This window comes from Ornithorhynchus anatinus, chromosome 13 (assembly GCF_004115215.2).
Source record: "Ornithorhynchus anatinus isolate Pmale09 chromosome 13, mOrnAna1.pri.v4, whole genome shotgun sequence".
NCBI lineage: Eukaryota > Metazoa > Chordata > Mammalia > Monotremata > Ornithorhynchidae > Ornithorhynchus > Ornithorhynchus anatinus.
In genome coordinates, this window is record NC_041740.1 from 14960155 (window position 1) to 14985193 (window position 25039).

Here is a 25039-nt window from a genome sequence, read left to right on the forward strand (position 1 = left end):
ATCTGCTCCAGCTGGAACACAACCAATAGGGATGTGAATGCTAGTGGTGTTCCACAAACCATTAGCTTTTGAATCACCCACTTTGTGCACCTATCAGTCCTAGAATTCCTCTTCTAGACTGGAAGGTCTACTGCACTCTCCCAAGTGTTTAGTAGAGTGCCCTGCATCGACTGAGCACTCAGTTAATACCACCACTTGGAGACTAGGCTAAGGCTCATCTGTTACCTAAGATAGGAATCTCCATTATCGTATCTGTTTATTTATTGCCCTTGGATTTATATCCTTATTCACCCACCCTCAGTCCCACAGCACTTACATACACATCCGTAATGTGTTTATTTTAATGTCTGTCCCCCTCTAGACTGTGAGCTTGTTGTGGACAGGGAATGTGTCTATTAACTCTGTAATATTGTACTCTCCCAAACACTTAGTACAGTGTTGTGCACACAGTAAGAGCTCAATAAATATGATTGACTGGGGATGCGAAAATACTAGAATTGATCAACTGATTGCTTTAGTTACTTGTGTTTACTATTTGTATTTTTATATGTATATTTGGCTATTTGTTTCCTATACTATGAACTTCTCAAAGGTAGAGATTAGCTCTTTACCTTCTATTGTATGTTCTTGGCCTTCCCAGACTGAGCCCTCCCTTTCCCTCTGCTCCTGCTCCCCTCCCTACTCCCTCCCTCTGCTCTTCCCCTTCCCCTCCCCACAGCACTTGTGCATATTTGTATATAATTTTTATTAGTCTATTTTAATGATGTCTATATCTATGATTCTATTTATCTTGATGATATTGATGCCATGTTCCTTGTTTTGTTGTCTGCCTCCCCCATTGACACTCCTCCTTGAGCCCATTGTTGGGTTCTATCTGTTGCCGAATTGTACATTCCAAGCGCTTGGTAAAGTGCTCTGCGCATGGTAAGCGCTCAATAAATACGATTGAATGAAGAATGAATGAATGAATAGTAAAAATTGTTGTATCTGTTAAGTGCTTACCAAGGGCTTACTATGTACTAAGTCCTGGGATAGATACTCATATGCAGATCGGACACAGTTTCTTTTCAAATAAGGCTCACAGTCTAAGTAGATGGAAGCACAGGTATTTAAAGCTCCATTTTACAGATGAAGAAACTACGACAAAGAGAAGTTAAATGTTTTGCCCAGTGTCACACAGCAGGCAAGTAGTGGAGTTAGGTTTAAAACTCAGGTCCTCTGACTCCCCAGCCCATGCTCTTTCACTTAGGTTACACTGCATCTCCTAGTACAGTGCGTTGTGCAGAAGAGGCACTCAGTGAATGCTGATGAGGATGACAATGTCTCCCTTTCTCATGTGCTAAAAGAAAATTAGACAGAGATGGTTCACAAGGAACAAACGATTCCTGGAGTTGCTCTGAGACATCCAGGATATATGGTCATTGAATTACAGAGCAAGGAGAGGTGTAATAATCTGTGCGTGGTCACCTAGCAGGTCACTACCAGAGCCTGCTGCATGACAAATCACAGAAAATAAAGCAAATAAAGAGAAATTTTCTTAAAAAAGTCATATCAGCTAACTCTCCAAGGCTCCCCCTGAAAAAGAGTCAAATAAAGCCCAGCAATCAATCACATTTATTGAGTACTTACTGCATGCAGAACAATACATCAATAATGGTATTTACTGAGCATTTATCCTATGCAGAGCACTGTATTAAGTTCTTGTGAGACTACAATAAAACAGTTGGCAGATAATGTTCCCTACCCACAAAAAGCTTAAGATCTAAAGTACCCTTGAAGGTACTTTATATAATTTTCAAGCATTTATAAAAACGTAAGAATGAAAAACATCCATGAACATATGTGTATGAGGTGGAAGACGGTCAAATGTGTATACTTTCCTTATCATTGCTTGTTTTACACTGCTTGGATTTTATTCTGAGGCTCAATCAGGGTCCACCCTAGTAAGTGACTCCTCGACTAAAATTTTGGCCGATCAAGGAGGCCGAAGCCACGGTCGTTACAGTGCCTGGCACAGAGTAAGTGCTTAACAAACTCCTTGACTAAAATTTTGGCTGCCCCTAATTTAGGAGATCTGGAGCCAGATTCCTTGGGTGCCCAGGCCACGGTCTGTTTAAGGTGGCCAGCTCGGTGCTTGTTGTGAGCACTCCCTTGGTGATGTGAGGACGCATTCCTCGAGGTTCACACCCTCCCAAGCAGCTTGACCAGATATCTCTCTGGCCGCCCAACACAGAATTCCCATTTGGGGATTGGAGGACACTGAGTCCGGGCCCGGGAGAGCAATGGCCGAGTTCCGGTCCAAGTGGGGGTCATGGGTGGGGGGATCAAGGAGGCCGAAGCCACGGTCGTTACAGTGCCTGGCACATAGTAAGCGCTTACCAAATGGCACTATTATTCATTCATTCAATAGTGAGCACTTACTATGTGCAAAGCACTGTACTAAGCGCTTGGAATGTACAATTCGGCAACGGACAGAGACAATCCCTGCCCATTATTATAGGGGGAGGCCGGGGGGGGGGGGTGTTGGGAAGGACAGGAGGAGGGGGCTGCGGGTCCGGCAGGGGCGGAGGGGCAGGGTTGGGTTGGCCCGGCCTGACCTGGCAGCAGCTGGCACAGGCCCGCAGCCGGAGCAGGGGGCGAAGCGGGGAAGGTGGACGATTCCCAGCACAGGCCGGGGCCTGGAGCAGGAGGTGGGAAGCCCAGTTTGCTTCCCGGTTTCCCGGCACTGACGGGGGAGGGGCTCTGGCGCTGCCAGCTCCGGGAATGGGGCGGGAAGGGAGGCAGGAAGGCGCCTGGGTCCCCGGGGCGCAGAGGCCGGCAAGGACCGGTCCCAGCGGTTATTCATTTATTCAAAAGTATTTATTGAGCGCTTACCATGTGCACAGCACTGTACTAAGCCCTTGGAATGGACAATTCGGCCACAGAGCGAGGCCATCCCCGCCAATAACGGGCTCACAGTCTAACCGGGGGAGACAGACAGCAGAGCAAAACAAAAACAAGACAACATCTTGAAGATGAATAGAGTCAAGGGGAGGTACACCTCATTAACAAAATAAATAGGGTGATAAATAATATATACAGTGCCGAGGGGAGGGATCGGGCCCGGGACCCTTCCCCAACCCCGGGCGCCGCTCCCCACGCGGGGGGTCCGGCCTTCCCGGGCGCCGGTTTCAGGTCCCCCCCGCGCAGTCCAACTCTCCCGGCCGCCGGTTTCAGGTGCCCCCCCGCGCAGTCCAAATCTCCCGGCTGCCGGTTTCAGGTCACCCCTCCGGCGCAGTCCAACTCTCCCCGCCGCCGGTTTCAGCTCCCCCCCCCCCCCGCCAGTTTCAGGTCCCCCCCCGCGCTCAGTCCAACTCTCCCGAGCGCCGGTTTCAGGTCCCCCCCCCCGGCGCGGTCCAGCCTTCCCAGGCGCCGGTTTCAGGTCCCCCCCACCCCCCCCCAACCGGGCGGGTGGCGGAGGGGGCGTGTCGGTCTTAGGGTCCGAGGGCCGGGAATCCCCGGCTGTCGGGGGCGCTCGGACAGCGGAGTCCTCCTTCCGCGGCTGGGCCGGGCCGGGCCCGCCCCCCTCCCATTACGGACAGAAAAGGGAAATGGAAAGTGATGCTCAGCGGGGGGCGGGTTCGGCCCGGGGCAGGAGCAGGAGCGTCCTGGCGGACCTGCAGCCGGCGACAGCTCGTCCCCGTCGGCGACAGCCGGTGGCCGCCCGCGGGTCCCGCTGGAGCCGGAGGGTGCGGGGGTCCGGGCGGAGCAGCCCCCCGATCTGCGGGGACGCGCGGCGCCAGGTAACCCGCCCTGGGGGGCTGGCGGGGTTAGGGAAAGGTTTGCAGGAGGGCGACCCTCCCCAGCTCCCGGGAGGGAGGGAGGGAAAATCCCGGCCAGCCTGGAGGGGCACGCGTCGAATTCCTTGCCTTGGCTCGGGTCCGGGATGCAGCCACCTTCCTCCGGGAAGCACCTTGCGAAACCTCCCACGGGGTGTCCCGGGCCCCGCACCCAGATGCGGGCTAGGACGCTGTGCAGGGCGCTGTGCGGGGCGGGCCCGGGAAGCCCCCGCCGGCGCCTCTCCGGAGGAGTGGGAGCTAGGGGGACGCGCTCTTCTGTCCTCTTTCCTTCGCTCCCTACACTCTCAGTAGTTTTTTTCTTCCTTTTTTTAAAAAAAGAAAAATCAATCGTTAGCCGGAGGCCCTTGGCACCGTTTGCGTGCCAGTCCGAGGACTTGGCCAAGCGTGGATCCGGGCGCTGGTGGAGGGGGCCGGGCCGCCCCAACTCGGACCCTGCCTCCCCCACCGAGAAGAGAAAAGGGCCGAAGGGTCGCAGTGGAGGGGGCTAGGAAGCAAGAAGCAACCTCAACGCCACCCTTGTGCTATTTATTAAATGCCTCCTCCGTGCCCGGCACAGATTCAGATGAGCCGCGGTGGGTGGGGGGAGGACGGCTAGTTAGAACCCCATTGTACAGATGAAGAAACGGAGGCCCAGAGAAGCGCAGTCACTCGTCCAAGCAGTTCAGTAGCGGGGGCAGCATTGGAACCCAGATCCGCGGACTCCCAGACTTCGTGCTCTTTCCACTGAGCCGTGCAAAGCGCCCAAGATGCCCGGGTCCGCTTTTGGGACGAGTCGTTTGAAGTCTCGTCTCGGGGTATCTGGGCATCGTTAATGAGAAATAGAGGAGGAAATTATGAGTTGTTTTGTTTTGTTTTCATCGTGCCCTCTCTGGTGTTTAGGGAATTCAATTCAGTCGTATTCATTGAGCCTTACTGTGTGCAGAACTGTGAAAAATACAATATGGCAGTAAAGAGAGATCATCCCTGCCCACAACGGGCCAGCCAGTCAAAGACTTAGGTATCTAGGTCCTGTTGGGATGGTTTAATCAGATCACCAGTGCCAGGGAGAATTCAATCTGAATAATTGCAAATATTTTTTAAAACTAATTAGCGATGCATGGCCTTCAAAGAGTATGTAAGCAGACAGGAGAGGAGGGTGCCACAGCCTTAGACTTCATTAAGAAATAGGCATTCTTGACTACAGGTATTCCGAGGCTGTTAATGAAATGCTAATTCATCCTGGACGTTTTCGTCTTTCAGAAGGCAGTAACACATTTCTAAGGCATTTTGGCCACTTTGGACAACTTGGAAACACTAAGGCAGGGGGCCAAAGTATTGTCTGTGTCCATGCAATCTACTGTTTATAACTCGGAGGGAATTAAATGTTCGTTTGTAATCAACAGGGGACCATATCTTAATGCATTTAGTTTGGATGGAATTAATTTGGAGTGTGGATCATTCATCCTGCTAGGCCTTAAAGCTCAACACCAGTCCAGTTCTAGAACTGATTACTTGAGGGTCCCAAGCCACTTTTATAGGAAATAAGTATGAGGATAATTCTTAATCTAGTACAATTTTACAATCCACCACCTCCTCCAAATGGCTGCTGATTTGTGATTAATGGAAGGGGAAACTGGCAGCTTTGGTTAGTAGAAAAATACAGGGAACTGCTTAATGAGAAGTTACAAGCATTTGAAATGTGGTTTGATTTTTAGGGCTGCTGAGGGGAGCAGAGTTGGATAAGAGCAAATGGTAATTAAGGAAGTACCAGGCAATAGCAGTTTTCACTGAACACTTTGGTTGCAGTTTCAGGCTGAAAAATCTAGATTGAAAAACAGAAGCTGAGACAGTGACTTTTTTTTTCTGCAAAACCTATGAAGTAGCCGAAAATTCCTGAGAACTTACTGAACTTGCCAATCAAATTTTTTGACTTTTTAAAAAAAATAAAACTCCAGAGCTTACGTGACTAGGTAGAGAAGCAAAAATTCCCAAGTGTGTAAGGGCAGACAGCCAATCCAGAAATGAAAGGTGTGCGTGGTTTTTAATCCCCTCTTGTGAGAATTTACACTTAGAGTGTTTCCTTCCTGGACTTTACTCTTTTGACCCGCCGCTATTATGTTTAGATTTCTGGAATGGAGGACCTTATATTGAAATGACAGCTGTGCTTTGTAATACTAAGTAAGAACAAATACTAAAATCCAAGAAACCAAGGAAGAAAAGTGTGGGTTAAATATTTCTGTGTTTGCTCCCGGAATGTTCAAGGGAGAGTTGAGAAAGGGGTGAGATAGGCTGAAGGCTTAGCAGTTATGTGAGCCTTGGTTCCACTTTGTAATGATTAATGAGCTCTGTTCTCCCCGGGAATGAGAGGGCTGTGGAAAAGCACTTAAACCCATGGTAGTGCTCTCCTGTGGGTTTAAGCACCCCTTGACAGGGGAAATGGAAGTTTTTTTTCCTACCCTTCAACCTTCCTGTCCACGGGTCCCTGCACATAGCACCCATTTTTGTTCATTCCCAGCTGCATAACATTGTCTCATTTGAAAGGTGACTAGTGGAGATTTTCTTTCTTCCCAGCTGTGGCTTTAGGTGGTTTTAAGCCACTGTGGGAAGTTCTCTGTTCCCCTGTGGGAAGTGTCCTGGCTCCCTTGTTTGGAGGCAATTGGTCTGAGTGTTTCTAGGCCTGACAGGGACCAAGGGGCTGATGTGCTTCTGCAATGCTCTACTCTCCAGCCTTCAGGCAGTGCTAGGCCAAACCTGCCCCTCATCAAAGAGGAGACAAGATGAAGCTTCTAGGCGGATTTATTTGCACTTTTAGAGCTACTCAGTCAATTGGTGGATCATCTCATATTGAGCACTGGCCACCTGGAAGAATCACAAAGCAGTCTATTCTTATTTATTTGGGTTTAAGTGTAATTTTCCTTGCAACCTTTGGGAAGTGTGGTGGGAAGAGGTGGTAATATCCACACATCAGATAAAGCTAGGCCCAGCTAATCTGGGGCAACCAACATGTGTACCTATCTTTAATTTATGGATTAGAAATTATTTATATTAATGTCTGTCCCCTCCTCCCCCCGACTGTAAACTCTTTGTGCACAGGGAATGTGTCTGCCAAACTCCCCAAGTGCTCTTCACATAGAATGTGCTCAATAACGATGAACCAAGTCTGCAGCCATGTCTCCTGAATCCAGGTTATGCAAACCATCCTCTGGGCTTTATCATCTCAGAGGTTGTGGTAATACTGGTGTGTATCAGAGAGTTTTGTGTGTATTAGAGCCTTCCATAGCAGTGGAGTTGGGCATGAGTTATGTGACTCAAAGAACCCAGAAGATGTTTGGGAAGGGGTTGTTGAGTTCTGGACTTCCTAGTGTGAGTTGGCCATTCCAGAACCAAATATTCAGCTTGGAAGTCTCCTCTTTGTCAGTCCAGAAATACCAAGCAGCCTGTTTGTTTTTGCTTCATTGTTAAATGTTCTAGAACCCTGACTGCTCTACTCATTGTCCTTGCTGTCCACCTACTCTCTACCCTTTCATCCAAATGTTTCCGTGATGGATGCAAGAGCAGGTGGATATGGACTAGCTACAATTATTGGTTAAGCTAGCAGATGATATCATACTCTTTTCATCTGGAAGTTACAAATGATTCACTTGCTTACCCTGTCTTCTTTCCTGAGACCATCGCTTGGGAAGGGGACCTCAACTTCCCTTCAGCAGTTGGTTCTCCCTGTGGATGATATATTAAGTTAAGCTTCCTAGCCCCTCTGGCAGGCAAGCAAACAGAAGTATCCTGAAGCAGAAGGGTGAAATGGATTGTCTGGTTTACAGCAAATCAGAGCTGGAATTTGAATCCTAGTGTCTGTTTCCCAGTGAACAACCGATTCTCCCATCTGGCTCCCAGAACAAAGTAATTCATCTATCATCTGCTTCCTTAAACATAGAACACCATTTGCAAAGGTCACTACCTCCAGAAATTGACACCCAGAGATGTTGAGCAGCATGGCCTAGTGGAAAGACCATGGGCCTGGGAGTCAAGAGGACCTGGATTTTAGTCCCTGGCTCTGCCAGTTGCCTGCTCTGTGACCTTGGGCAATTCAGTTAGCCTCTTGGTGTCTCTTTCCTCATCTGTAAAATAGGATTAGTTGTCTGACCTCCCTCCTACTTAGACCAGGAGCCCCAGGTGGGAGAAGGATTGTATCTGACCAGATTAAATTGTAAGTGTGTAACAAATGTCATAATGATTTTTGATATTTGTGAAGCGCTTGCAATATGCCAAGCACTGTTCTAAACACTGAGACAGATAAAAGACAATCAGGCAGGACACAATCCCTTTTCTATTTGGGGATTAGTACGAGGGAGTAGGATTTAATCCCAATTTATTGATTCAGGGCATTGCTCACGGGCCTGGGTGGCTATATTCAGACTGTTAAATTAATGATTTACTAGAGAATCCACTTTGTAAAGCCATTTTCTTATGCACAGATTCTGTGTGGAGGCCATAGAGAGCTGCTCTGAAAGAGCTGCTTTCTAAGGTGAGATGGAGGGCAGAATTTGGAAAGACTTGAATGGGGCAGGTGGTCCCAGGGTTTCAATGGATGAGATCTCCTTGATTTGATTTTACGAGAAAGAGTTCTTATTCTATTAGAAAGCTGCACCTCCTCTTTTCCATTTGGGCCTCGAATATCATGGTTCCTCCAGATTATGAACTACACCAGAGGAGGATCCTGTTTCAGGCTGAATTGCTCCATGTCTGGGTTCTGCCTCAGGACATTTGAGGGGCACGAGTTCCCATTTCTATTGTGGGGAGGAGTTGAGACTGAAACAGAATGCAGGAAAAGCTTGCAAGGGAGGAACTTTTTTGTTGTTGCTCCTCACTATCACATTCCAGAGTGAGCATTTAATAAATAAGTCCACAACACCGCCCTCACGCATAAGAACAATACCTCACCATGGAAATATACCAAGGCAAGGCAAAGTATATTAAGCCTTGTCTTGTGCTTCCTTTGATTGTGTGCTTGCCTTCTCCTTTCACCCTTCAGATTGTCAGGGTGGACCAGTGTCCTGTTGTAACAAGTCTGGATTCTTGACAGTCCCACAGTGCCAAGACTTAGGAGAACATATGTTGGGAACTATGCTGAATCTCTGATATTTTGATCATTTGTGGACATGGGATGGGCTTTCTGGACTCGACTGCCAGTGATTTCTGCTCTGGATCAGAATCCATTTTTCATCATTTCTTCTTTCCTCAATGGTGTTGGTTGAATTGCCCTGTTTGAGCCCAATTCCAGGGAAACATCCAACCTAGATTGTTGCAGCGATTGGCTATGGTGGATTCTGAAAATGGGTGTGAAGAGACAGCTTGCCCAGTTGGCTAATATGGAATGAAGATGACCATTGCTAAGTAGACATTCTGCTGGGTGTCCCACTGAGGCCAAGTAAACCTTATGTTGACTTTGCCTGACTGGGTCTTTTCTTCTCTGTTCTTCTCCTGTGGGGACGTGGCAGCTTAAGTGTACATGAGCATTACATTATCGTGTAGTGCAGGATGCTTGTCTTCTCTCCACCATCACTTCGGAACCTGTGCTTGCTCTGTATGCTCATCACTCTTGAAATAAGATATGTGTGCTTTGAGAGGCATTAGGAAACATTTGCATTTTTGACTTAAACATAACATTATCCTTTTATGTTGCAGACCAAGCCTAGAACACTGGACAGTAATGGAGTATATGAGCACCGGGAGTGACAATAAAGAAGAGATTGATTTATTAATTAAACATTTAAATATGTCAGATGTAATAGACATTATGGAGAATCTTTACCCAAGTGAAGAAGGTGCAACATATGAACCCAGTCTGAGGGCTATGTGCCAAGACCCTAATCAAAATGAGGACTGTTCAGAGTCTTTGTTACTGAGTGGACAAGAGGTGTCCCGGCTCGCATCGGTCAGATATGGAACAGTGGAGGACTTGCTTGCCTTTGCGAATCACGTCTCCAATACTGCCAAGCATTTCTACAGACACCGGCCACAGGAATCAGGAATCCTATTAAATATGGTATGATGCCTTTTAAATCATCGCCGTGGCAAGTTCTTGCTCCTTTAATCAGTTTTCCCATGACGGTTTTTTCAAAAGTATTTCCTGACACCTACTGGTTGGCAAGTTTAAAAATGGTCATTATTTCATGTAACTAACTCAAATATGTAACCATCCTTTGAGTTTTAGGGTGACTCTACTGATGGTGAATGATTGAAAAGTTTGCATTGGGATTGACTGTCCTTTCTACACTCTGCCCATGGAAAGATTGACCTTGTGCTTCTGTTGCATTTTCTGTTTGCAATACCCAATGGTGTTTTTGATCCTTCCATTTTAGTGTTCTGGTTTTCCCATGGCAAACTGTGGCTGCTCTACTACGAAACTTTTCCCACTGTCCTCTGCTGTGGGCCATTAATTAAGGTTGTATGTCACTATGGCTATACAGCCTGTTTTAATTCAGCATCTCTTCATAAACCTCTTTCCCCACACCAACATGGGGTCTCTTTTAGAGTCCCCTTCACACTGAGGGCTTTCAAACATCAAATTGGTCATTCTTGAAAAATGCACTTCACTGTTACCACTTTCTTCATTCACGGGCAAGTGATTTTACTAGAATGGCTGTTCCCAGATGTGTAGTTAATGAAGAGCTTAAATAAACTCCCAGCTTAGTAAAAAAATATTTTTTGACTGAGGTTAATTCCTGACCAGTTTTCCTTTTTGAAGACTGAATTATGCTCCCAGTCTATTTTCTTTTTCATCGCGCCTCTATTAATGTGTTTTAGCTAAATTTGATTCTAGGAAATAGGCAGTACTTACAGGTCATCTCAAATATACAAACTCAAGAGCCACTCTCTCTTTAAATGACAACGTATAAATGAATATGTTATATGTGTTCTTAGTCATCCCAAGTTTATAAATAACTTAAAATGTGGCAATGGGATGTTGTCGCAATTGTAGTCCTAGTGATGTGATCAGGTGTGCCTTATGAGGCATCCAAGATCTCAGTATTTCAAGGTGGGGTTAGGTATTACCAAAACGTAGGTGAGTCTGGATAGAGTGCCTTCTTGCACAATGCACTAAGACCAGTGGGCGGTAAATTACACTGATTGATGGTGAGTCCTCTCCTGCATCTTAGTAGCTTCTTGGAGACTAGAGCAGAAGGAGAGAAAAAGTTCCACGTGTTAAATTTGGCACTTGATTGTTATTGGTAGTGGCAGACCAGCCTGGCTTGTTTTCTTCTTCTCCACTCCACCAGTGGAGGGAGGTGATGGTGGCACCTTACAGTTTGCTTGACCAAGCCCCCACTCCCTCAGCTGGCATCACCACAGAGGGTGTGGGGCAGGGAAAGAGGGAGCAGCTTCTGGGTCTCCAGCTGGCCTCATGCCACTGGGCTTATTGCTACTTAAGGTAGTTTGAGGTGCCCTGTAAGATGGCATTACTGCATTTGAGGGTGCAGTGCAGGGCTTGGAGCTAGGACTGGACCCCATCTCAGGGCACTTGGCCCAACCCCATTCTACTCTGCTTTGTGAAAACCCCAAATGATGCTGGGGTGCAGAGAGTCTAAAGCCTCCTCAGGAAGCAGTCAGAATGAGGCTTGGGGAGATCTGGAGGAAAGTTCACCCCAGGAGTCTTTCTCTTTCCACTTGGGTGCCTTTCTTCCTCACTCCCTTTTTCCTCAACTGATTAACTGAGGTTCCCAATCCCCTTGGGCAGACCACCACAGATATGGGTTGAGGTGTGTGTGGTTAGAATTCAGTCACGGTCACCTAAACTTTGATGTGGCATCAGTAACTTGGTTCCCTCCCACCCATTTGGCATCCTGCCATGAAGTGCTTAATCTAGTCCTTGGTTGACTTCAGGGTTTCCTTACTTCTGCCCCTACTGGGAACAGAAGGAAGATCAGAAGTTCTCAGGTATGATGTCTTGATTTAATATTTGTAAAGCAAGAGCTGGGAGAAGCAGCGTGGCTCAGTGGAAAGAGCATGGGCTTTGGAGTCAGAGCTCATGAGTTTGAATCCCAGCTCTGCCACTTGTTGGCTGTGTGACTGTGGGCAAGTCACTTAACTTCTCTGTGCCTCAGTTCCCTCATCTGTAAAATGGGGATTAAGACTGTGAGCCCCACGTGGGACAACCTGATTCCTCTATGTCTACCCCAGCGCTTAGAACAGTGCCTGGCACATAGTAAGCGCTTAACAAATACCAACATTATTATTATTATTATTATTATTAAGAGTCCTGAGTTTAAGTCCTAAAGGCAGAAGCAGTCTTGAGAAAAATTCAGGATTCCAAGCAAAGGAAAGAGAGAAATGAAAACGAAGAAAACATTCAAGCAAGGCAATCCTAGATCCTAGCTGTAGGGGAAGGAAGTTCAAGAGGGCTTGAAAAAAAGAAAAACAAGGGTACAACAAAGACCCCAAGATGGAGGAAAAGACCCACAAAAAATGAATAGATGCCCAGATGGTTCAGCAGAGAACCAGCCAAGGAGCTGAAACCCATATGCTTCCCACTGAGGTCAGGCCATTATGAAGGAAGAGGCCACAGACATATAGGAAGGAGTAATCATAAAATCTTAGGGAAAAATGAAGGTCTGCTTTGCCAAAGAATAAAGGAAAATAAGAACGCCTTTTTTAAACAGACACAGAGTTAGAAGAGTAAAGCAGACTGTTACTGGAGGTGGATTTCGTAGCCCACTGTTGTCAAACCTAGGCATGGGTATTGAGATTATGGACTCCTATCCCTAAGGTGGTAGGAGTCTACTTCTTTCTGAAGGAAAGTGGTAATTTGAGGGAAGGGATTGAATGACTTGAGTTGATTCTTAAGATTCCTTAGAACCCTAGATTATTTGATTTTATACCTCAAAAGACAATATTTCTTGTACTTTGAAGCCATTTTTTTTCCTCAGTTTTCCTGAGGAACTGTTTTCCTCAGTTATAATTATAAATCCATCAATTTCAAAACAGCAAAACTAAAGGCTTTTAGCAAGATTTTTCAGGTTTTCTACAATCATGTTCTGGATTGTAGGTCAAAGTAGTTAGAGAAATTGAGATCCACAGATGTGTCAAATCACATTTAATCCTTTTGCTACATGCCCTATCGGTTTCTGTTCAGAAAAGATTAAAGTTATCCGGGCAGTAGGATAATATCTGATTTGAAATTATTTGGCCTTTATCGTCCTTATATTGGATAGATGTTATGGAGCTTAGAGGACTATTGAAAGCCAAATTTTCTGTGTGGGTTAGATGACCAAACCTATAAGGGCCTTATGCACTTATGATAATCACCACATTTTCCAATTCGACTAGTGGGGACCCAAGTGTCTCTCATGTCCCATTCCAAAGATGCTTGGTTGGGCCATCCCGAAACTGCCTGTTGGTGAGTTCTGTGAGGTAGTAATGTCATTCCTTGAGTTAATTGTATAATGCCTCTAATGCTTAACATTGATATAGTGCTCTGCGTATTTTCAGAATGTTCCATGATCCTTAGCTATTCTCCACAGCCTTTCTGTGCATCATAAGTGAGTAATAGCTATGTGGTCTAACAGGTTAGTGTATTCTAGTTAAGAGCAAATCAGCCTGGAGGTATATTTACGCAATCACCATTTTCAGTCTTTCAGTCAAGGTGGTAATGTTTTTACCAGAAAAATAATTTATAACGTATGATTACAAAGAGGCTACTCATTAGGAGATGGAAATTTGAGCAGGTCTGACTAAGACTATGCTCACAAGTTTCTCAGGCTTGTTAATGCTTCTAAATATAGCACTCAGTGCATTTATGCTTGTGTATGGAGAATGGCATTTCTCCAAAACAAAGTGAGCCCCTCGAGGGACAGGGTCCACCTCTAATTCCTACTTATATACTCTTTCCCAGCACTCAGTACAATGCTCTGCGCACAGTCAGTGCTTAGTGACTGCATACAATACTAATACAACTACTAGAGGATTCTTTCCTTGTAGGAGGCTCTTGGAAAATGGAGTTTCCCCCTTTCTAAAATGATATTTCTTCCCTTAGGTTATCACCCCTCAAAATGGACGTTATCAGATCGACTCAGATGTACTCTTGTTCCCCTGGAAGCTGACGTACCGGAACATTGGCTCGGATTTCATTCCACGGGGAGCTTTTGGAAAAGTCTACCTAGCGCAGGACATCAAGACCAAAAAACGAATGGCTTGTAAACTGGTATGTGTGCTCCATTCATATTTTCAATCCTGTAGAATTGCTGCATGAGTTAAATGCTCCCAAGGGAGTGTAATTGCTTTTGCTGGATTGCATCTGCAGGGTAAACTATTTAAGCAGATCTGCACTTAGTGAATTGCCAGTGGGCCCGTGCACATCTGCATAGGTGCTACTTTTTCCATGTGATTAATCCATCTTAGACAAAAGGAGTGTGCCAGCTGGGCCAGCTCACATTCTGCCCCATTGCCCCATGTGGGCGAGAAGCAGAACCTCTGCAGAGTGGCTCCAAGTAGTCGTAGGGGCAGCATTTACTGAGTGCCCACTTGGTGAGGTGCTTGGGAAGTGCAGACCAGTGAAGTGACTTGTTCCCTTTCCACAAGGAGCTTCTATTCTAACAGGGGAGACAAACATTAAAGTATTTACAACTAGAGTGGTCAAAATTGATATATTGAGTGACATATATACATGAGTGCTGAAAAGGGTGTGAATCTGTTCATAGGTGCTGGAATTGGCTGAAGGGATGATCTGGCTTGGTGCTGAGAGATGGCACACCACTCCTTCCACTGCAGTTTTAATTACTGTACTACTGTACAGTACAATACTTTAACACTTAGTACAGACCCTGGCACATAGTAAGTGCTTAACAAATACCATCGTTATTATTACTGTTGCCCTTCTAGCCAGAAACACAAACAATATTAGGATTGGCCCCAGCTGACATCTGGTACCAGGTTGCGAGAACTTGGATTCCCTCTGCACCTCACTCTTTATACCTTCTTCCTTCCTTCTCTGAGCTTGTGAGCTGGGATGAACACTGGATGGTGGGGAACGAATGTACCCCACTGCTTTCCTCATTTGAAAAGTGGGCGTTCAAATACCTGTTCTCCCTCCCACTTAAACTTGAACCCTATGTGGGACAGGAAATGTATACAACCTGATTATCTGTATCTATCTCAGTGTTTAATACAGTGCTTGGCATGGTTTCTATCATCATTACAGGTTCTGGGACTCAGAGTACCAGAAATTCCCAGGGAGCAGAGAACAGGGGCACTGAGGTGGATGGCAGCAGAAGTGAAATGTCTCTGCCATCTGTTACTTGAACTTCTGCCTGCTTAGCGTAACTCCAGCGCAAATCCCTGAACAATATGTGGGATTTGGAGATATATATTTGGTCAGTCGATACATGCCAGTGCACCTCAACAAAAAGGGTTAACCCTGTTGTTTTAGTCTTATTTAAAGCATTTAGTAAAGCAAGCATTTTCAAACTTTTCTAAAAATCCACTGCATTGTTCTGCAAGTTGCACTTCTCAAGCTGTAGCCTGTCCCTTTCGGTTTTATGGTGAATAATTTTCTGGATTCTGAATATTTTTGCTTTTTGAGCACATGTGCATTTCAACATAGGTTTGAATAGGCCAAACACATTACACACTTCTGTAATGAAGTTGAGGAAATAAAGTGAAGGCTTGCTTTCACTTTCCAAATCTGGCCTCATGTTATTATTGGTTGAAATTTGGTGCCTGTGATGCCCACCCCAGAATGGGAGAAAAACAATTTTCTTTTGAGACCTGGCCCCTGATAGGCCTTTTTGGAAAAGTTCCTTAAACCAGCTTTGTGGAAGGTCCTCTAGATGTCAAATTACAGCCTTTTAATTTCCATTCATTTTGAATTTTAAACAAACGTCTAAATGCCATTTGCCTAATTTCTAACTGTGAATGTTGCCCTATCCTCTCGCCTTGCTTTACCTCTTACTGTTGCCTATCTCTTTAGGTACCTGTTTGTCTTTCATTTTGCTTGTTTTCTGTTCAGTTGCCATAGAAAATCATCCAGAAATACCAAATGGCCAATGTTGCGCATGTACCATTTTTGAGTCTCACACTCACCTTTATGTTCTAGATTCCAGTGGATCAGTTTAAGCCATCCGACGTTGAAATCCAGGCTTGCTTCCGTCACGAGAACATTGCTGAATTATATGGTGCCATTCTGTGGGATGAAACAGTCCATCTCTTCATGGAGGCAGGCGAAGGAGGGTCCGTAATGGAGAAGCTGGAGAGCTGCGGACCTATGAGGGAATTTGAGATTATTTGGGTGACTAAGCATGTACTTAAGGGCCTTGAGTTTCTTCACTCAAAGAAAGTTATTCACCACGATATAAAACGTAAGTTCCCTTTGTTTCCAGTAACTTATTGATGTAGGGCAGGCGTGTATATCCATCTCATACCTGTGGATGGGATATATATGCAGGGATATGCTTGTTCAAGGGTCATGTTTTATAAATTACTGGTGAATTAATTGTGAAACGATTAGAGGCTAAAACGTATTATTAAAGAAAAAAAGGAAATTGTGACTAGAGTTCTCCTGCAGGTATAGAGGTTGGGAGCAGAGACGGGGGTGTGAGATTAGAGTGGAAAAGATGGCAGAAGAAGGGAGGAGAAAGGTAGGTAGAGATGAGAGAGCTGCAGAAGCAGATAAGAAAAATTCAGATTCTGTCAAGAGTATTTGGTGAATCAAGTAGATTGCAAATGACAGAAGTTTGTAGTTGCTTTCCAGAAGCCAGTTCTATCTGACAGTTATCACGCCTCAAAACTACTACAAAGCCTTAAAAGTTGGTGTGTTTTTCCCCCTTTGCAAGAAGGCATTACAGATTCTCAAGGCCCATCAAAATAAGCAGACTCATCTAAGCGTGGAGCTTAGTGCCTTTGAATGAGAGTCTTTACGTAAAGGTCAAACCTTCTGTCTTGATATTGATAAGTTCAAGTTTTGGACTCGGGTTTTTAGCCGTTGTGTTTTAGCTCTGAGCACTGTATTTGCACTCAGTTTCCCAACTCTCACCAACATTCTCCTTTCCAGTTTTCAAGTGGCCCCATCAGTTGAGTAGTATCTGAATCCATTTGTGTTTTCATAAACTAGATAGTTCACCATTGCCTTCTAAACACTTATACCGGCAACCCTAAGTTTTTATTATTTGGGTTACTATATCATCTGCAAGTATTTTTGTAATTACAATGCAAAGAGGCATAGCATTTTAGACTGACAACTATCTTTTCTCTGCTCTAGCTAGCAACATTGTTTTCATGTCAACCAAAGCTGTGCTGGTGGATTTTGGCCTGAGTGTTCAAATGACAGAGGACACCTACTCCCCTAAGGACCTTCGGGGAACTGAGGTAATTTCAGAAACAGGAAATGTTCATGATTAGTATTTTGCATTGTAGTGATGTTTCAAAAAAAGAAAGTTCCCAGAGTTCTATCAATCAACAGTATTTACTGAACACTTACACTGTGCAGAGCAGTGTACTAGGTGCTTGGGAGAGTACAGTTCAACAGAGTTGGTAGACATAGTCCCTGCCCCAGAGGAGTTTACAGTCTAGAGAATTGCCATAGGTATGTGGGAAGCAGAGAGTTAATACGGTGAGAAAAATATGAACCCCTGGTGGGACAGGAACTGTATCTGACCTGATTATCTTGTGCCTATCCCAGCCCTGTGCTTGGTATACAGTAAACCCTTTAAAAATACTATAATTTTTATTATAATTCTATGAAATAATGTTCACTGTTTTTTCTAGCACGACCGAAGAAACTCAAGTGAAAGGTAGAATTCTGGTTAGAGTTCAGCTTTTGATTTCATAGATTTAGCCTTCTAAATTGACCAAATAATAATGAGAGGTTTTACTCAGGAATATAAAATAGGCATCCTTTTTAAGTTGCTTATGAAGAAAAGGAAGCAAAGACTTTTTGAGATGAAGCAATGGGTGGTGTCGAAAGAAAGCTGCTTTTGTTTCAGAAATGAATTTTCATTCATCTGCATCGACTTTATCATGGGCAATTCCATTAATAGGATTATTACTGAAGGTTGTGATGATTCCAAACCCAGAAGCTAGAGAGTGGACAGGTGCTCCCGGTGAGCCTAGGCTTTCCTGCTAAAGAGCAAAAGATCAGAGTAGAAGAAAACTGTGTGGCTCAGCCATCCTTACTCAGGAAGCTCTGAAATTTCATATGCTTCGAAAAGGCCATTAAAATTCCTCCTCCGGATGTTGCACATACAGATGTAGTCAAAGGAGATACTGGTAGAAATGATTCTCTGATACATTCCATAGTGCAAGGATTCTTCAGACACTTTATGATTTGTTTTCTCTGGAAAATCCTTTGACTTATTTTGGGCACTGTAGGGAGGAGTGAAGAATGTGGCACCGCACCATTTTTCCTAGAGCTGATTTCCAAAGCAACTATTTATGGTATTAAACTTGAGAATACTTCTCTTCCCCCTACCCCTTTTTTAAAAAGAGTGATTAAATTACTGGTGAAAGGAAAAATCTGCCCTTTCTGGAAATCTCCACTTGAGACAAGTACCACCATGTCCGGGTTTGGATTAGTAACTGAGGGCTCATTCCTAAATAAAATTCTAAGTGTGGCAGTACGCAGTTTGTTACTGCCAAGGTGAACTGCTTTTCATGGCTTGGCACAAAATGACTGTTGAATAATGTTAGAAAGTGACAGCAAATGGGATAGCTCTCGTGTTTACAAATACTACTTGTGCTCTAGTTGTGCCAAAAATGAGCCACTTTTAGCAGTAACCTGATAAAAACTGGCATCTTTTCTTCAAGTGACAGTTTTATGTAGAGTGTCATAAAAGCGCCTGTTGTCCTCACCCTGCTTTTAAGGAATTAGTTGTGTGAATTAAAATAGTTCAAACAAAATATTTCAGAGTTTGATTCAAAGAAATTTAGTGATGGGTTGCTTCCTTTGGGATGAACAAGTTCCATTGAACTATTCAAATTTATTTTTTTAACAAGTCTACCCCTTCAAACTTCCATGTACTTTTTCTCCTATTTAGTTTCAGGCTTGTACGAAGCCACTCACTTTCCCTTCACTACAAAATGCATTTCATTATTTGCAACTAAGTCTCCTCACAAGTTAGAATTAGAATGGGAGAATTAAAGGTGTAAAAGACAAATGAGTTGCCACCTGCACCTGTTCCTCTGGAACTCTTTCAGTATTTAACTTGGGAGGAGCCATGCCTTCAAAGATGCCACCTGAGCTTTAACTGAGCTTCAAATCAGACTTTGCTGGGGCCATGTCTCTCTGGGAGGCCCTCCTCTACCAAGCGCTTAGTACAGTGCTTTCTGCTCACAGTAAGCACTCAGTAAATGTGACTGATTGATTCATACTCAACTTCTTTCCATGTTTTGTTAGAGAAAAGAAAATGAGACTGGAATCACCTACTGGGAGTTCTGAGCAGATAAACTAATTACACAGTCTTGAAATTCATTACTTTTCACTCAGATGTTTTGATAGTACTGCAGAGACATTAAAAATGTAAAAAATCATTATCTGTGAAATCAATATGCCCCCATTTTTCACACCTACATTGTCAGTTTCAAGTGATTTTTTGATGGCGGGGAGGGCGTGGGGGGGTCTGGCTGGACCTGAAAGGAAATTGAACCACCCGGAAAGGGAACCAGGGTAATATCTCAGAGACCTGCAGTAAAAACTTCTATGCAACAGATGGCAGTTGGTTCTTCCCTTCTTATTAAGGGGGCTTTGGCATTCTATTATGTAGAACTTCTTGGGAAAGACATTTTGGTAGCCTTTTGGTTAATAGTGTAGTGAGTAGTTAGTAACTTCCGAAGCATTTATTTGGACAATAATTGAAACTAAATGTTTTAAGGGATGGTTTCAATCCTTTTATGAGAAGGAAAGACAGTAGATTGTTTATCGAATGTGGCACTCTGCTGGTGGCAGGCCTGAGTTGTTTCCCAAGCCGCAGACCCTCCATCTCTCTCTGTCTCTCTCTCTCTGACAAAGCAAAATCATATGCAGTGTTTTTCCTAAAATGGGTTCTCAAATGACCCCTCCGGCCTGTGCTGCTTAACTCCAAAATAAGAGTTTCTGGTTGGAAAGTTGGTGACTGGGCTATGTAGCCTGGGGAGGGTGAAGTGTTACAGTGATAAAGCTATGCGGGTTCCAGAATTAGAATAAGGAAGTGGAGAAAAGTCAGATGAAGGAAAATCAGGCTGACTCTTTCCTCCTTGGTGTCTTCTCTCCCTGTCTCTCCCTCCCCCCTTCCCCACAAGATTTACATGAGCCCAGAAGTGATCTTGTGTAGAGGACACTCGACCAAAGCCGATATCTACAGCATAGGAGCCACCCTGATCCACATGCAGACCGGCAGCCCACCATGGGTGAAGCGCTACCCTCGCTCGGCCTACCCATCCTACCTGTACATAGTAAGTGGGAACCCACCAAGGGAAGAGCTTCGGGTAGCCAGTCCTACTCTCTGTTGGATCTCGCCAAAGGCAGGGACCGTTAACAGTGCCGGCACAGATCCATCCTGGGTGGAGGGAAGCCCAGTGGTGTCTGGATGAGAGCTTGGGCCTGGAGCCTCTCTTGGGGGAGCTGGTTTCTAGGATGAAGACAGTTCCTTTTTTCTAAATCCTTGTTAAACTGCAGTACCAATGAGAAACCCGAAACGCTCTACCCCTTAAGAAGTTAGCTCATTCCAAGGTTAGCCTTGGAAAAGACGGTGGAAGTGGGTTGTGGGTTCCTAGTTAATCAATGGGAACACCAAGGTGCAGAGACTCTCCCAGGGAAACCGGGACCTTCTTCAATGGTCAGGTCAACTCACCTCATTCCAAATCCAGCTCTTCTCAAAAGAGTCCTGATTTAACTCAGGGCCCCTGGGGGAAGAAGGGGTTTGGTGGGGTGGTGGACGTGGGAGTTGTTTTTTTTAGGATGGAGTAGATGTGACCCAGAAAAATGGAATTTCTCATGCCTTGCCCCCAAAGGACATCCCCTCATGGGTGATTTGTTTTGAGTGAAATGTTTGGATTCTAAGGGTTGGTGTGTTGATAGATTCACAAACAAGCTCCGCCCATAGAAGACATCGCAGAGGACTGCAGCCCCAGTATGAGAATGCTGATAGAAGCTGCCCTGGAGAGGAACCCAAATCTCCGTCCCGCTGCTGCCGATTTGCTGAAACACGAAGCTCTGCATCCCCCACCAGAGGAGCAGCCCCGCTGCCAGAGCCTGGACTCGGCCCTGTTCGAGAGGAAGAAGCTGCTGACGAGGAGGGAGTTAGAACTGCCGGAAAACATTGCAGGTAGAAAACCCTTCAGGTCTACACTGAGCCTGTGTTTTCTTACCTTCCGAGTTTAAAAAAAAAGAAAGAAAAATGAGGGAGGAAAAGGAACGAGAAAAGAGAAAAGGATAAAGTTTACGTAAGTTTTTCAAAGAAAATCACTTCCTGAGCGGCTGTTGCCTACTTGAGAAATTTCAGGCAAGATGTTAGCAATATTTTCTGTAACTAAGAGGCAGCTTACCAGAAAGCCATGGCAGATGTGCTGGGCTGGGGTGGAACATAAAGCTTCAAGCTTGAGTGGCTCCTGCCTTCCTTCATTCTAAGGTTGGCATGTATATCCTCCTGTTCATTTGATATTTTAAATTAATAATTTTGAAGATTCAACCACAAGAATCGGTTCTAGGTTGAGCAAATGAAGTTCCTTTTTGAGAACCTAGGTACTTAGGGCAAGGTGGCAAATGTTATGACTCACAACATATGAGACAATCATAAATGGTCCATTGCTAAATTAGTGAGTTTAAATGATGCAGGTACCAGTAAAGCCTAATATTTCTAACTTCCTCTGCTTCAGTTTTTCTCCGGGATTGATGTCTTACACTAATGGCAGTGTCTCTGGAAAAGGAAATCGGAGTAAGAGGAACATTTGTGCTTTTGGTTATTAAAGACAATGAGCAGCCTCTCCTGAGACCCTTGGCATTATACTCTTCCCCTGTCAAGAATTTTTAGTGCCAGGCACCTCTGTCATTAAAAAGATATGTCTGGAATGTTGACATTAGATCAGGGTGTTGAGAAATGTTTGAGCTGTTCAGTCCACATCCTTGGGTTTCTTGCGGCAGGGACTAGTTAATGATTGGTCAGTCATGCTCAATAAAAACAGGAGGCTGTGAAGACATATTTCTTCCAGATCTCAGCTTGTTCATGCTTTGCAGAATATTGCCGGAAAATGCAATTTCCCACTATTTTCTACATTTTTCCCTTTTCAGATTCTTCCTCGTGTATGGGAAGCACAGAGGAATCAGAGGTGCTGAAGAGGCAGCGGTCTCTCTACATAGACCTTGGCGCTCTGGCTGGCTATTTCAACCTGATTAGGGGACCCCCGACGCTAGAATACGGCTGATGTCACCTTTAAGTGTGCAATCAACTTGCTTTCACCTCTCAGAGGTGCTTTTTCCTGACCCCACCAGGGGATTTTGTATAGATAATAGTACCATGTATTTGCTGCAACATAGCAGTTCTCAGCTGAACGTGAGGTCATGTGATGTCTCATGGCAAACAAAAACGGTTGAGAGAGATATCTTGAATAATCACTATTATGTGACTGGTTCTATACCTTTGTATACACACTTTGAAATTTGAGTAATTATAGGGATAATATATTTAGAAAATTTATATTTGTGCTTAAAGTTGAATAGGAAGTGTACATTTAACTCAACATTATTCCATGTTAACTTGAACCGTAGTAAGAAGATTGTCATAGAAATTGACTTGTCTACATTTTTGGTGGTTAAAAATCCCATGTTCTGTTTTAATCACCAATAAGCCATGCTAGTTTCTTAAAATGACTTTAAATGAATGTATTAGTGGCCATATATCAACATGGCACTAGTGACTAGTCATGTTTATATTCCTATGGAAACAATTTATAATGTACATGCTATGCTGAATACATTTAAAACAATGATGTTTTGGATGGTGATAAAACTGTGTAAACCACATAATTCTGTACATCCCATGGGATGAGAGTGTGAATTTCTAGAAAAACAGAAAACCTTTGAATGCTTATGACTTTTTATAAGCATTTGTTTGTAGAAATGGCATACTGTGTATGTTTTATATCAAATGCCTTGAGAGATGTTCCTGTATTTTTAAGACTTAAAGTATTTAAGATTATTCCCTGAAGTGTATTTGGAAGTTTGGTGACCCTGGATTTGTGCAGGCGACTGGCAACAGAAACCTCACATGTACCATTTGTGTCCGATGGCATTAAGTGTATGCAGAGAGTCTCAGCTGATGATTGTATCTGGGGGAAGGGTGGTGGTGACCAGCCAGGTGGGTCTTCTGGTGTCCAAAGAGGCAGCAGGGGAAATGGGCGGGACCGGCCACCACTGTGAGCATGGGACCTGCTAACTACAAAGAGGTGAAATTGCAAACCAGAAATCCACCTATGCCAAGGTTTGCTGTATATTATGTTTGGTGCCAATGCCTTTGATCAAATCAATGGAATAAATTTGTATTTTGTCATATGTTATTGTTCAAGTTTTTCTTTTTAACTATGACTCATTTTTAAATAATCTTCTTTACACATGAACGTCTTCCTTTGACCCTGTGGTTTGGAAAATGTGTTAACCAATTTGTATCTCAGATCAGGATCAGGGGAACTTCAGACATGAGTGTTAATGATGTGACCAGGTTTCCAAGTTGCTGAGCAGTTTCCCCAGCCATCCAGACCAACTTGGAATGTCCCCTTGCACATAAGTACACATTGTAGAGCTGGAGTGACTTTTTTGGGGGTGATATGTTGCTGAGAAGGTAGACAGAACTAGAAGGAATCCAGCTGTCTGTGAATTCAATGTGGTAGGGTGCAGCAGCAGTATTAAGGGTAAATGATAAACTTATTTGGGTTTTTCATCCCATGCGATTTGATTTGATTCATTGCCACCTTTTGAGCTTTATATCTTATAAGGCTTTTTTCAGTTCACTCCCCATCTCTGACCACCCCTCCCATGAAGCTCTGATTGACACACTGACCCCTGAATTGTCCCATCCCTTTAATAAATCAGTTAATCAACGGCATTAAGTGCTTAAGTGTCTGAGAGAATACAATACAGCAGAGTTGGTAGATGTTTCCTGCCCACCAGGAACTTATAGTCTAGAGGGGGAGAACATGGATCAATCAATCATTTATTGAGCACTTACTGTGTGCAGAGCACTGTACTAAATTGTTGGGAGAGGACAATAGAACAGAGTTGTTAGTTACGCTCCTTGCCCACAACCAGTTTGTGGTCTAGAAGAGGATATGTACCTAAGTGATGTGGGGCTGAAGGTGGGGTGGATATCAAGTGCATAAAGGGCACAGATCAAAATGCCTAGACAATACTGAAGGAAAAAGGAGTAGGGGAAATGAAGGATTAGTCAGGATAGATCTCTTGGAAAAGATTCTATTTTAGTAAGGCTTTGAAGGTGGGGAGGGTGGTGATCGTCTCTGATTTTAGGTTGGCTTCCATACCAACTGACTGTGCCTCAACCTCTGAGAGAGAATAGCTCCAGGGGCGAGGGAGGGGTGATTTGAAATAGCACCAGTAGTGCACTTCAGGGTACTAAGATTCACCTTCAGTTCATGCAATGTTGCTCTGACCCAAGTGAGGCTGTAGAAGATAGAGGAACATTGTGGGTTGGTAAGTCAAAAAATAAAAATATTTGTGTGGCCATTTTCTTTGAGGGAAAAAAATGCTCCTTCCTGAGTTTTGTCCAGTTGATGACCCACTTTGCTGCTGACCCAAAACAAACTGGACTTTTCTTGGAAGCGGAAGATGTGTGGTGTAATTCAGATGAACAACACATCTCTTATGAAAGAGGCTGAAGGAGCTGCTTTTGGAGTCAAATCACTTAACACTGGCTCAGGATCAAGGCTGGAGCAGATTCAGAAAGAACTAGCTGAAGGAGAGGTAGAATGGAGTCCTGTTTAGTCCAGGGAAGGACCCTTGCATGCTATTAGAAGGCGTAGGTTAACTCAAAGGAACATAAGTGATGAGTAGCCATAGGGAGATGAGTAGCCACAGGGAGTCACCCTAGCATTTTATGGCATTATGAATTGTGCCTAGGAAATTTAAAGTAAGATGAGAAAACAACCAAACACCTAGAGGAAGAGTTGTGCTCAGGAGTGCCTGGGATTGGCAGGCCTCTTCATGAAAATATTACTTCTCATGATAGATGGTTCCTCCTGTTCAGGAATAC

General features: G+C 44.4%; 1 protein-coding gene and 1 long non-coding RNA gene across 2 annotated transcripts; one reads left to right on the forward strand and one right to left on the reverse strand.

The window, feature by feature from the left end:
- The first annotated feature begins 3497 nt into the window (after positions 1-3497).
- Positions 3498-23328, forward strand: MAP3K8 (mitogen-activated protein kinase kinase kinase 8). Its single transcript, XM_029077726.2, has 8 exons — positions 3498-3782; positions 9501-9861; positions 13849-14016; positions 15907-16168; positions 17068-17174; positions 20082-20234; positions 20860-21106; positions 22069-23328. The coding sequence occupies exons 1-8, from the start codon at positions 3601-3603 to the stop codon at positions 22200-22202; spliced, it is 1614 nt and encodes a 537-aa protein (XP_028933559.1). The 5' UTR covers positions 3498-3600; the 3' UTR covers positions 22203-23328.
- On the reverse strand, positions 4312-15973 carry LOC120638779. The gene is made up of 3 exons (XR_005660720.1): positions 15894-15973; positions 7468-7535; positions 4312-4637 (listed from the first exon to the last, which is right to left on the reverse strand). It is a non-coding gene; the product is annotated as an uncharacterized LOC120638779 (long non-coding RNA).
- Positions 23329-25039: the final 1711 nt, after the last annotated feature.